This window comes from Xenopus tropicalis, chromosome 4, assembly GCF_000004195.4.
Source record: "Xenopus tropicalis strain Nigerian chromosome 4, UCB_Xtro_10.0, whole genome shotgun sequence".
Taxonomy (NCBI): domain Eukaryota; kingdom Metazoa; phylum Chordata; class Amphibia; order Anura; family Pipidae; genus Xenopus; species Xenopus tropicalis.
In genome coordinates this window covers 69,144,898-69,157,846 of record NC_030680.2, presented here as the reverse complement: position 1 = coordinate 69,157,846, position 12,949 = coordinate 69,144,898, and the positions used below count along the sequence as shown (strand labels likewise).

General features: G+C 37.7%; 1 protein-coding gene across 1 annotated transcript in view; it reads right to left on the bottom strand.

The window, feature by feature from the left end:
• The window catches only part of rhpn2 (rhophilin, Rho GTPase binding protein 2), a 41,821-nt gene that overhangs the window by 4,174 nt on the left and 24,698 nt on the right, over positions 1-12,949 (bottom strand). Inside the window, 8 exon segments of the mRNA NM_001127064.1 lie at positions 608-684; positions 1,233-1,427; positions 3,651-3,770; positions 4,850-5,006; positions 5,829-6,016; positions 9,209-9,375; positions 11,353-11,477; positions 12,159-12,236. Of these exon segments, the coding sequence (NP_001120536.1) occupies positions 608-684; positions 1,233-1,427; positions 3,651-3,770; positions 4,850-5,006; positions 5,829-6,016; positions 9,209-9,375; positions 11,353-11,477; positions 12,159-12,236 (1,107 nt within the window).

Below are 12,949 nucleotides of genomic sequence, written 5' to 3'. Positions count from 1 at the left end.
AGGCAGAGTATGGCACACACAGGCAGGGTAGGACAGGCAGAGTATGGCACACACAGGCAGGGTAGGACAGGCAGAGTATGGCAGCCCTATGCTGCTTGTGGGAGGTGAACCTGGCAGGGGTTTGTTGTGGGAGTTTGTTAGCAGTTGGATATAGCCATTAAATGGTCCCAAAGGTGTGTAATTATGTACTGGGGGTTGCTCTGCTATCCACAGGGGAGGAGGAGGCATATGGTATTTAAGGGTATATCTTAATATGACATAATTCTTTCACATATGAATGATGGTTGATATCCCCACAGTAAGGACCAAGCATTTGGGATTTTGCTGTGCTACCACCATTGTGATAAAATAGGTGCAGTTTGAAGTGGGTGTGGTTTCAAAAAGGGCAGTGGTCAAAACTGGCTTCCATTAGCGGCCCTCCACCATGTATGCTAGAGAAATTCACAATCTAGTTCCAGCATGCTGTTCCCATGCTGACTCCTTAAATTGTACCTACTTCCACAATAGAATTTGGCCAAATACTGAATCCACTACACAAGGAATGTCCAAATCCCCAAATGAATCCAAACACATGCAAATTCAGAATCATAGTAATCATGGCACTTACCAGACGCTGAAAGAGATCTGTTGCTTTAACTCTTAAAAGCTGTGGTGGAATCATTTCAGCTTGATACTCTGTTTTACCTGAATAATAAAATCATTGTTATACCCTAGAAATGCAGCTTGTTTTGTTATGACAGATAACTAAACTTTAGACTTTTTACACTTACTAAAGACCACGAGGATAGGATATTTGCTTCCCTGAGTACAGTGCTACCAAAGTATCATGAGTTCCAACATACCAAAACTATGCTATTTGTTAATGTTAATACGTGAATATTTTACACACAATTCAATTTACCAGCAGAGGGAGCAATTGTTCTTTGAACTTGTCAAAACTCCAATAATCACCTTCCACAGATTTTTGGAAGTTATTCAGCATCAGGCACTGGGTAATTTTTCATATCCCTGCTTTCTCTTTACAAGTTGATATATGAATTGCTTCCCATTTTCATTAAGAATGAAAAGAGCATCTTTTGAGTTCAACACAGTTTATAACTATGGCAATAGAACAGCCACAAGGCTTTCTTGCCATCTCAGCAGTTTTGCAACAGGTCCAAGGAGAGATCCAGCAATGTTGGATAGCAGTTCATGAATGCAAAGCAGAAGAAATAAGGGCAAGCCATACTTACTGACAATGTCAGGCGCTGACAACAAATCAAGGAAGTCATCATGTTTTTGATGCTGAGAGAATTTCAGTAGTGACCTTTGATGGAACGCTGACAGTATATTCTGGAGCACATCAATCTGTCTCAGTGTACTGCATAAAGTAGAAAATCTGATGGCTTCTTCGTGACATCTAATAGCTTTACTCAAATGTGCCTTTCCTAAATAGGAGAAAACAAATCTGCATGAAACTCAAAATAAAAAAGTCAAATAAACAAAGTCCCTAAATGGTTGTGATTTACAATTGTATTTTTTCTTGAAGTAATCTCAGCTGATGTTGCGTGTAGATTGCTTGCTACAAATCTAGTGTTTATCCTATTGTCATAGAACAAACAAGGATCTGAACTATGCCCGAAGTAAAAAGGTGCGGTCATTAGGCATTTTCAAGGGACTGTCAACAAAGCACTCCCTACAGTGACGCTGAAACACCATACATTGTAGGACTCTGTTCTTGCATATAGAATTTCTTTATAACCCTGAGGTTTTCTTACAACATTAAAACACAATTTGCTGAAGGATCTACATATCTGTTTACCCGTTTGCTCTGTCAACTTTCTCTGAGGTGTGTATTTATTGTTGACCTTGATTCATCATGAATTCAAACTGAAGTCTGCATTTCTCGTTTGCTTGGAAGTTATATGGAAGGGCTACAACCATGAAAATGCATCTAGCTGGCTGCCTGTGCCCACCATATTATATTGAACCATGGTATAGGAGCAAATATGACTATGAAGATTTTCATTCATCCAGGTCATGGTATACCTATAATGAATAAATCTAAAGCAACTGGACTTGTTAAGTAATGATTCAGTTGCTTTAGATTTGTGCCACTGCTTGTTGGAGTTTCCCCATATTTAATCCTTTTGGACAGGGTTGGACTGGGCCGCCGGGACACCAGGAAAAATCGCGGTGGGCCCCAGCGGCCAAGACCCGGCCCGCGCTGCCCCTGCCCGGCCATTCATCCCCATATGCGTTAAATTTACGCACGCTTGGGGCAGGATGCCAGGAGGGGGCCCCTGCCAGCGGGGCACCTGCAGGGACCTTGCTTTTGGATAAATGTCAGACTGGTCCATGAAAACTCTTGTTGGCTATGAGCTGCTGTCCTCAGCATGGACAATATTTAATTCATATAGCCAGTGACAACCATAATTTACTAAAGGCAGCAAAACATTCTTAATAATTTTAACACTAAAGAAAAACATTTCATTTATGTGTGTCCAATCGGAACAATAGAAAATAGTCATGTAAGAAATGGTTTCAATTCAAACTTACTGTTCATTCCTTGGAAATAACTCCCTTTTTTCATTAATACTGTCTATCCCAAACATAACATTTGGGTTATGCCCCTATTTTAAAATGTCTAAATAATGAGTTAACTTCTTCCTTATTACTTATTATATCTGTTATATAATAGGTTTAAATTAACTAATAGTATTATAATAAAACTATTTTACATTTTATAGTAACACTGTAATGTTTAGGTACTGGTGCTAATCTGTGATTTATTATGCACGTTTATCACAACTTTATCAGTTATAATTGAGGCTGTGTGGTGATGTATAGGGCAGCGTTTTTCAACCACTGTTCCGTGGCACACTAGTGTGCCGCGAGATGTTGCCTGGTGTGCCGTAGGCAGGGCACCAATGTACTAGGGGGGCACTGCTCTTGGCACCAATGTACTAGGGGGGCACTGCTGCTGGGCACCAATGTACTAGGGGGGCACTGCTGCTGGGCACATAGTTAAATTTTTCAACATTTTCTAATGGTGGTGTGCCTCGTGATTTTTTTCATGAAACAAGTGTGCCTTTGCCCAAAAAAGGTTGAAAAACACTGGTATAGGGTATATAATCTTTATTGCCCTGTAAAGAATTTATTGGAGACCCTGGACTCAGCATAAAAGATGGGTATGAAAGGAATATGACTGAATTGAGCCACACCTGTGCCCAATGGTGTGAAAAGTGTCAGGAGGGAATAGATGACAATGCCATGCAGTATACAGGTATGGGACCTATTATCCAGCATTCTCTGGATAAGGGGTCTTTCCATAATTTGGATTACCATACTTTAACTCTACTAAAAAATAATTAAAAAATCAAATAAACCCAATGGGATAGTTTTGCCTCCAATAAGGATTAGTTATATCCTAGTTGGGGTCAAGTACAAGGTACGGTTTTATTATTACAGACAAAAAGGAATAACAGACCCCATAACTGTACTAAATATTATGTCTATTAATTTGATATGCTGAGATCCTTTGCACCAATAAAATGTTATGATTCCATAATTTTCCATTCGCAGACACAGTAGGTTAACAGAGGCTACAAAGCAAAAAAAAAAAAATGTAACTACACATCAGTGTAGAGTAAATAAATATTCTAAATTACCTAGCAATGTCCTCTGCTGTTGGTCCTTTAATATGGTCTGAGCAGTAAGTCCTTCGGGCATTGAGTCATAAAGCTGTGCAATAGCCTTCTCCTGCTTATCTTCATCATCACTCAGGTTCACTGAAAAGGAGACAAATCATTAAAATAATTATTAATGTAGAGGTTACACCTACAAATATTAGCTTTGTTCTTATAAAACAACACACATTGTTGAAGGTAGAGGTTGTATTTTAAAATTTGCTCTGCCTATATTAATTAGTTAAATATTGCAAGTGGAGAACACTGCACCTCCCTAGAATCTGGGTCACAGTGTGAAAAGAGTAAACTATCTTTTGCTCCTCAGTACAAGAGAAGCTAATTATCTCTATAAAAGAAGATCTGCCCATTTCACTTCCTTAAAACAAGATTGGATGGAGCAAAAATATCTTCTAAAAGAAATTTATTGGACTCAAGTTTTCCACTTAAACTGCATGACAGTAAAGCTGCCATCTTGTGAACATTGGTTTTCAAATTAAGCTACCCTTACGGAAAGCTATGCTAGTTTGGCAAGGTCACCAAATCATTGGATATTTGCCCAACCTGTTGCTGGCCAAACCAGTCTGATTGGATTGTTTTGCCCCCAAGCCAGCAGTTAGACCATAAACAGGGCCTATGCAGACAGGCTGAAAAAGGACTGCTACAATGGCCAGGTGCAGTCCTTGCCCAAATAGATTTTCAAATCTACCCCAGAGATATCTTTTTGATCCTCAACCAAATATCAGTTGGGCAGACATATGCTGGATCTGTCAGTGGCTGTTGGCCTTTTAATGGCCACTTAAGATCTGTTACATCTGTGACAGAATTCTCTGGTATGAAGATGACTAGAGCGTAAAGCATGACAGGACAAGTGGGTGAAAACAGCTGCAGGAAACAGACCAGGCATGGACTGGCAATCTGTGCATTCTGACAATTGCCCAAATGGTTGCAAAAGATGCCAAAGGCCATAACTAATTATTAGGCTGGTGAGGGGCTGTTTGGACCTCTCTGCGCTTGAAATGCCAGGGCCAATTTTAAATCTCATTCCAGACCTGAAATAGACTACCTTATTCAAGCACCAAACAAAATCCTTTCCAGACAGTGCTCCTCTACTCTACTTAACATTAAACACTGATTTTAGGCAAAGATCCTAAGTATATTTTTGAGATAAAGTCAACACTTACACTGATAATCAATGAGTATAACTGCCACAAAGTAGTTTGTGAGAGCTTTGTAATGCTCTGCTTTCACTTGCACCATAACAGACCAGGAGTATGGCACATTCTCTTTGATTGGAGCCTGGTTCATTAATGTGTACACTTGCATGTGGACCTCACTGACCTGTAATTTAAAAATAAAAATATAAAAAGTTTAGTACAAACATTTCAGTAAAGTTTAGCAAATGCATCATCTTACCAGAGACATCTCTCCCCTGATTTAAAAATGCTTAATGTAAATGCAGGGCAAAGTGACCTCTTCCTATTATATTGTTCTAAAGCACAGGAAAAAACACTCAAAAGTTATACAAACATTAAGATCTAACATTTAGGATAAGGGTCATTTAAGACAACCATGATTTTCATGTCTTGGGAAGTGGTGGCAAATTGTCCAATGTTGCTCCCATTACCTACTAAAGCAATCACCTGGAACAGTCAGGGACATCAGAAATGTGAAATTAGGCTAAAGTAATGGAGATTGCAATTTGTAATTTAAACAAGAATTAAAATATGGGCAAAAATAACAGTGGCTTGGGAAATCCTAATTTTACAACATGGGCATAGAAATTAAACAATCACATTTAAAAATCCATTTTGTGGCACTGTGCTTTTCCAGGGTCCCCTGCAAAAAAATACATTTTGGGGGCCCACCTCAGCATCAGAACTTTTTGGGAGAGGCCTGCAATCCCTTTAATACAAGAATACAGTCATACAACTAAAACAAACTGTAGAAATCTGAGACTTTTTATTAAGCATAAAAACTAATTGACATGCTTCAGTTTAACTACATCCAGATAAAATAGGTAAATTTGTGTACATATTTAATGCAAGAAGTCAGGTTCAGGGTTGAGTAATGGGGATGGTATCATTGTAAAGTTTGACTTCACCTAGTAACCCACTTACTAAGCAAGTCCCTAAAGTAGACATAAATTAATAAAATGTGTACCTTTGCAGCTTCCTGTGCCACCTTTAACAGTGTACAGAACTCATTCTGTATCCCAGATAAGATCATTTTCTCAAAGTAGCATTCGTGCGCCTCTGCCAGCAACATTTTAATCAGCACTCCCAGCATGGCTGGACTCATGTCATAGCTCGGTGTATGAGTGAAGGTTTCCTTTAGATAGTTAAGTACTCCTAAAAATGAAGAGAAGATTCAAAGGAAATCTATTATTACCAATAAGTATGCAATGAAGTTGTGAAAAAGCCAACAGGATTGTTTAGTTGTGGACATGGATTCATGCTAGTTTTCAAGGGATACTGCTTTATTATTATAGCGAAAGAGTAAATCTGTCAAAAACTATTTGCTTAAATATGACCCTATGGAAAATGGCATTGCCAGATTTTCAATCTTTCTGGGTACCCCAGTCTAACTCTGCTCAGTGACATGAAAGGAATCTGGAAGGTAAGTGGTTGGATAAACACTAGCACAGGTTACTAGTCATGTGAAGTATCACTATGCTATAACACAAATAAAAATAATTATATTATATATATATATATATATATATATATATATATATATATATATATATATATATATATATATATATATTTATATGATAGGGCTTTGCTTGCCTGCTAATCTGTGGACCCACTATATCCTGTATACCGTGACTCCCATATGCTGCATGTAAATTAAAAGGGCGGAGGAGATGGGGTACTATAATACTCCTTTTTAAGAAACAGAGTTGCAGAGCCATAATAATTAATGAAAATAATCTTATCATGTCTGACTTTTTCAACCTTACTAGCATTTATCAGTATGGGATATACATGTGACTTTCAAGGTGGTAAGGCTTGTGACATGCACTGTGACATTTCCTGCTTTAAAGAGCTCCGTTGTAAGTTAGCATTTGTATAACAGCACCTCAGAACAGTCCCACAGATAATTTTATAAAATGCCCGTGATATCCACAATCTGCTGTCTATAAAAAATCTAGTAAAGTTTAAATTTTGTCTTGTTTTGTAAAATATTGCAGGTTCTGTTCCTTGTACCCAATGTGCCTAGCTAAGCAGCTATGCAATGTACATAAAATGTTGTGCTACCAGGATATTTACTCTAACTGGTCTGACCAGTTGCACCACTCAGAAAACTGAGCGGTTAAAGGGGCAGTGACAAAAGAGACATTAACACTAACTAGTATCACTGCAGCCATTCCAACTGGGAGTTGTGGTTTGGCTATACAAATGTGTCATGTACCTGCATGATTATTATGGTGGCTTAATTTCTCTTCTTTTGGATATGTATATGGCTGGAAGTCACAGGAAAATAATTACAATTCTGAGCCTGGGCTTAACAAAACTTAATTCTAATTGCCATAAATATTGTAGTCGCCAGAATCTTCATTTGTATTGCTAGCTTTAAGCAATAATGACCAAAGTATATTAGTAAAAGGGTTTGGTTAATGGCCTAATATTTGCCCCAGTTTGGCTCACTAGATTCATGCTCATGTACTGTCTGGGGATGTAATTCATTAGGAATTACTGCATATGCAACCCTTGCCTACACTGGCTGTCTGTAATGCTATTGGGGGGCAGGTAATATGTTTTATTATCAATCTGATAACATCACAGCTAACAATAATGTCATATTTTAATGCTGCCAGAATAAACTGGACTGCTGCCATTCAGTGCTAAATGTCTGGATGTGCAAAGAGCATGCTTCATCTTATATAACAAAAAAGAAAAACTACATGATGCTCACATACAATATAAAAGGAAAAGGAGCACATTTATGAAGAGAGTATATATATATATATATATATATATATATATATATATATATATACTGCTCATATGATCTAGGACCTACTTCAGGGAGATGGACATGTAATATCCTATTTAATGTATCTCAGAGGCATATTTCTAAAAATCTACCCCTTGCACCCACAAATTTGCACTTGTAGTTTCAGGTGATATAAAATTTCTAATCTAAATTCTGCCCTTAAAATAAAAAGGTAGAACTCTTTTACTCAAGAACGGTTTCCTACTTCCTTATTCTCAGAAACAGGATGATAATAATTTTTCTGGGACTCCAGAACCAGAATTAAATCCAACGCATAGGAATAACCAGAGGAGACCTCTGGGCAAGTATACTTTGGATATTTTTTTCCCTATTACCATTTATAACTACTTGTCAAGCACTTAACAAAGCCTGCAATTAATTAATTTTTTAATCTCTGTATGATAACACTGACTATGCAGGAGGAAGAATTTGTTATCTACCAAGCTCCAAGCAATTTGTGGAGGCCGATTTTGTGGAGGCACTTGACACTTATGTATCTCTTGACCACAGAGTAAGGTTAACAAATCCTATGAAAAACTGAAGAAGCTTGTAGCAGAAGTTATGAATTGCTTTGTGGCTACAAGTCTAGATATGAAATCTAAAAAAGCGCCTCACAAGACTCTCAGGTCTTCTAATAAATTTAGAGATATAGGAGGAGCCATTTTAATTTCAGCTACACAATACTAACCTACTCCCAATATTGATTGCACTTTGTGACTTTATGGAGCCATTAAATGCTATGGGAAATAACCACAGCATTTAATGTCAAGCCTTGCTGTAAAAGTTTCTTAGTTTAGAACAAACTGAGCTCTTGCACAATGCTTTTTATTATCAGAATGCTCCAGAAAGAAAGCAGATTAATCATTAACTCTAATGTTCTCTCAGCCAAAAAAACAGCAACCATGGCTCAGCTGTAAAGTACAAGCTGTGCTATAGCAAACTGACTTGTCCTAAAGACAAACAAGTGTCTTCTTACTGGTATTAAAAACTAGACACCCTCACCTTATCACCAAAACACATGTAGATCTCCTGTTCTTTCCTTCCACCAGATACTTAGCATTTTTTGTGCATGACACAAATGCAAAAGTGACTAACTGTGCACGTTAGCAGCCGAGAACACAAGGTGGAGTTCAGAGCTCTGATTTCTAGGAGTGGTTACCAAGCCTTTTGACATCACTGGTTTTATTAGTAGGTGTTTTAGGCAATTATTTATAGATATCATTTACCTCACTCCACCCTAAGCAGTGTATTTACATTTGCATGTATCATAAATAGAACCTCAATAAACATGCAGAATTGCTGTAACCACCCTTTATTATTTGTAGTGTAACAAATGGAGATTTGCTTAAACCTGTGTCCAACCAATAGTGAACTGGTGAACATTTAGGACATCCAAACATATGAATGTGTAGTTGCCATTGCCATATACATTGCATAGAAAACTACTTTGTGTTAAAGAAAACACACCTATGCTGCTATCATTCATGATCATTACGCTAGGTTTAGAAACATATTTTACACTTGATTCATAATTTAATTACCTGCTGCTTTTTGAAAAGTAGTGACTGATTCCTCCAAGCCAATTTTAGTCTGCCTGTTACATCTGGTTCCGATCTGTGTGTATAGAGCCGCAATGTTAAATAAAATGCTGGCCTTCTCCAAGGAGATGTTAGGCTGACTAACTGGGACCCCAGTAAATGAATCATACCTAAACAGTGAAAAAAGAATGCAAGTTAATTTCTCCTTACCTATATACTATATAGGGGACAAAACAAATATGGTTACTGATATTTTAGCATTTAGAATATATAATACTTAGAGAAAGCTTACAAAAGTAATTGTTTTTTGTTCCGAAACATATTTTGGCATTACATGAGGAAGCTACCTTCCTATTAAAATACATTCACAGGTATGCATATGTACTTATTTATATCAATTAACAATAAAACTTCTTACGGATAAAGATATCCCTTGAAATTTTCACTTGAAATTCAGTCGAAAAAGGTTTTTTTTTTTTTTTTAAAAAAAAAAAAAAAAAGGTTTCCTTTTAAGAACTTCAATTTCAACACAATGTTACAACTCTGAAGGTCAACACAAAGACCATGGTTATCAGTTTAAACTTTCAAGTGGAAACATGGCACCAACTGAACTCTTTCACTACAAAGACTAAAGTAATAACTTGTTTAAAATAAATGTTCTATAGCCAGGAGCTGTTTTTCTCTTTTGCACAATGCTTCTAGTTACACTCGACGGCACTTCTAATTGTTTTAAGCATGCACAGAGCGCTCTTGATTTACTTGAGTTCTTCCTAAGTTTTAACGGTACTGCAATTAGGTAAACTTTGAGCACTAAGGCATAACATTGTTTACTGAAACTGTGACAATGGTTACACATTAAGTACAGATCGTCTTCATTACCTCATAGTCTGTATGTCTGCTCTAGGATATCAGAATACAAAGCACTGAAAAATGATCCTAAGTGCAGAACTTTCATTAGTGCTCGACAAATTCCCAGTTCTTAAAAAGACACCATCACCTGATTTATTTAGAGGCTGTGCTTGGCATAAATAAAATCTCTGGACGTCTGTCTGTCTGGGCAATTTATGTATGGCACCTTGAGATGAATCCAGCACAAGGTGCAAAGTGCAGGACTGAGTGGAATGCAGACATGTACTTAATGCCAGTCATAAGGCCTTGCTATGTCTTGCACCTGTTGAGCTTTTACGCCTTAGGGCTCTGGCACACGGGGAGATTAGTCGCCCGCGACAAATGTCCCGTGTCTCGGGCGACTAATCTCCCTGAAATGCGAAAATGTAAATCGCCGGTGGTATACGCAGCCGCCGCGTATGCCATCCCACCGGCAATTTACATTTTCGCCGGTGGGATGGCAATCCGGGGAGATTAGTTGCCCGCGAACAGGGAGTTTTGTCGCGGGCGACTAATCCCCCCGTGTGCCAGAGCCCTAAGGGTGAAGACACATGGAGCTACTTAGTAGCAGCTACTTGTCGTGGCTACTAAACACTAGAAAATGCCCTGCAATAGACAATACTGAGAACTGCCTCTGGTAAATCACACATAGAGACAGTTATCAGAAAATGATCAGCATTGTCTATTTCTGTAGCCATGACAAGTAGCTGCTACTAGTAGCTCTGTGTGTCTTCACCCTAAACACTGGCATGTACTATTGTCCTAACTGCTATTGCTAATGCCCTAATTTCTTTCATGAAATTGGGCTTGACGAGATGTAAACACAGCTATCAGGTTTCTTTTATCTGCTGTCTCCTCCCACACACAACTTTAGGACGTGCAGCAACCATCTAATTCCCTGCAAATCTAGAATGAACTGAATAGAATGCGGAGAGGATTTGTTTTATTACTGTCTACAGAGGGTTTTCCTATCTGTTAACATATATAAATATTGTAAATTATATATATATTCTAAATAGCATCAGGAAAGTAATCAGTGAAGAAAAATAAATATTAAACAAACTCCTGCTAGAGTGAAACTGTGAATCATGATATAAAAAAATGAAGTTAATGAACCTAGGCAACCAACATAGATTCATATCAACAATCTAAGTAAACCTAAAGATACACCTCTCTGTGACATTTTCTGGGCTGACACTTTAATGCAGTCTGTTCTTGCAGAGGGTGCATAACTTTTTATAGAAATTCTAAAAACTTACCATGTAAATAGTATACCCATGTTTCTACTGGGGGGAAAAAATCTGTTCTCAAGAAATCCAAGCTGTTGAAAGTAGCTCATCAACAGCTCAATCCCAGCTTCATCCCTGCTAGGGGTTCTGCAAGCCTGGAACAAAACAATGGGTTTAGGTTAAAAATGATCATGCAGTTAAGGGAAAACTGACCATGAAGTAATGTATCAAACAGAAAAATTTAGAAAATTAGAAAATACCTTCTTAATCATTTTCTTGTCATTAGCTCATATTACTTTATGACAAATGTCTTGCATATGGCAATTGACACGGCAAGGTATTTTCAGGATATCTGTCGCAGGCAGAGAAGATTTCCCATGGGCAACAACTTTCCTTGTGTTTCTAAAAGGACTTCTCACACAGAGAAGCTTACACAAACAGAAATCTATTATGCTGCCTGCAGCTTGTAAGTCTTTTCCAGGAACAGAATGTGATGCAGATAAAAGTAACTTGCATAAAGTTGATTAACTTGCTAAACATTAGGCTGAAAGTTACAAAAGTCACACGAACATTTCTTTGCCCAGATATTAGAGTTCAAAAGTACCAATACAAGAAAGCAGACACTATTCTTTCATATATCACCACGGTGCTCCTTGCAGTGCTCCCAACTATATGAAAACATGAAACCTTGCAAAACCAAAAAAACAGCAAAGAAAACCAAAAAAAGTTACTGAACATTTTAACACATATTATTAAAAAATTACAGTGGTTGTTTATACAGAGTGGAACAGACCTAAGCATGACACATAAATCCTATAGTACATAACTATCTATACCTGTCTGAGGTCCATTAGATCAGCCAGCTCATTCTCATACTCTGACGCATCTTCGCTGTAGTGTTCTAAGATAAAATCCTACAAAATAAGCAGATACGGTGGTTATTAGCAAGTGTCAAGCAGAATATGACGTTTAGATTGGAGCAAATAACTTGGATGGCCCAATCAGCAAGCAGTAGCTGTTGTATTAGGCTAATGTCACCCAGGCAAAATAGTCATCCATGATAAATCTCTGCTACCACAGGCGAGTAATCTCCACAACTAAAAAACGAAGCGATGCATAGGACTTTTCACCAGTGATTCCCTTTATTGCTGTTAGAAAGGCTTATCAGGGACATGAGTCGCCAGCAGTAGCAGAGATTTATTGCAGGCAAATAATCTCCAAATGGGGCATTAGTCTGGCTACGTTATGCACTATTATCTAAGGCAGTGATCCCCAACCAATGGCTCGTGAGCAATATATTGCTCACCAACCCCTTGGGTGTTGCTCTCAGTGTCCCCAAACCAGGTAGTTATTTTTGAATTCTTGAGTTGGTGGCAAGTTTTGGTTGAATAAAAACAGGATCTTCTAATTGAAATGAAAAGGTGGTTTGGAAGAGGAGTGATTCCAGTTAACTAAAGTTATATATTACTGACTGCCATGATGTGTCAGCAGTTAAGCCATCATGTGCAGAATTTTTTTCGCTATAATTAACCTTATTTTTTGTAATCTAATTAATAATAGTTTGTTAAGTGGAAACCTTTAGCTTTAAGGATTACTCATTTCTTTTGCTGTAATGTTTCTTTAAATC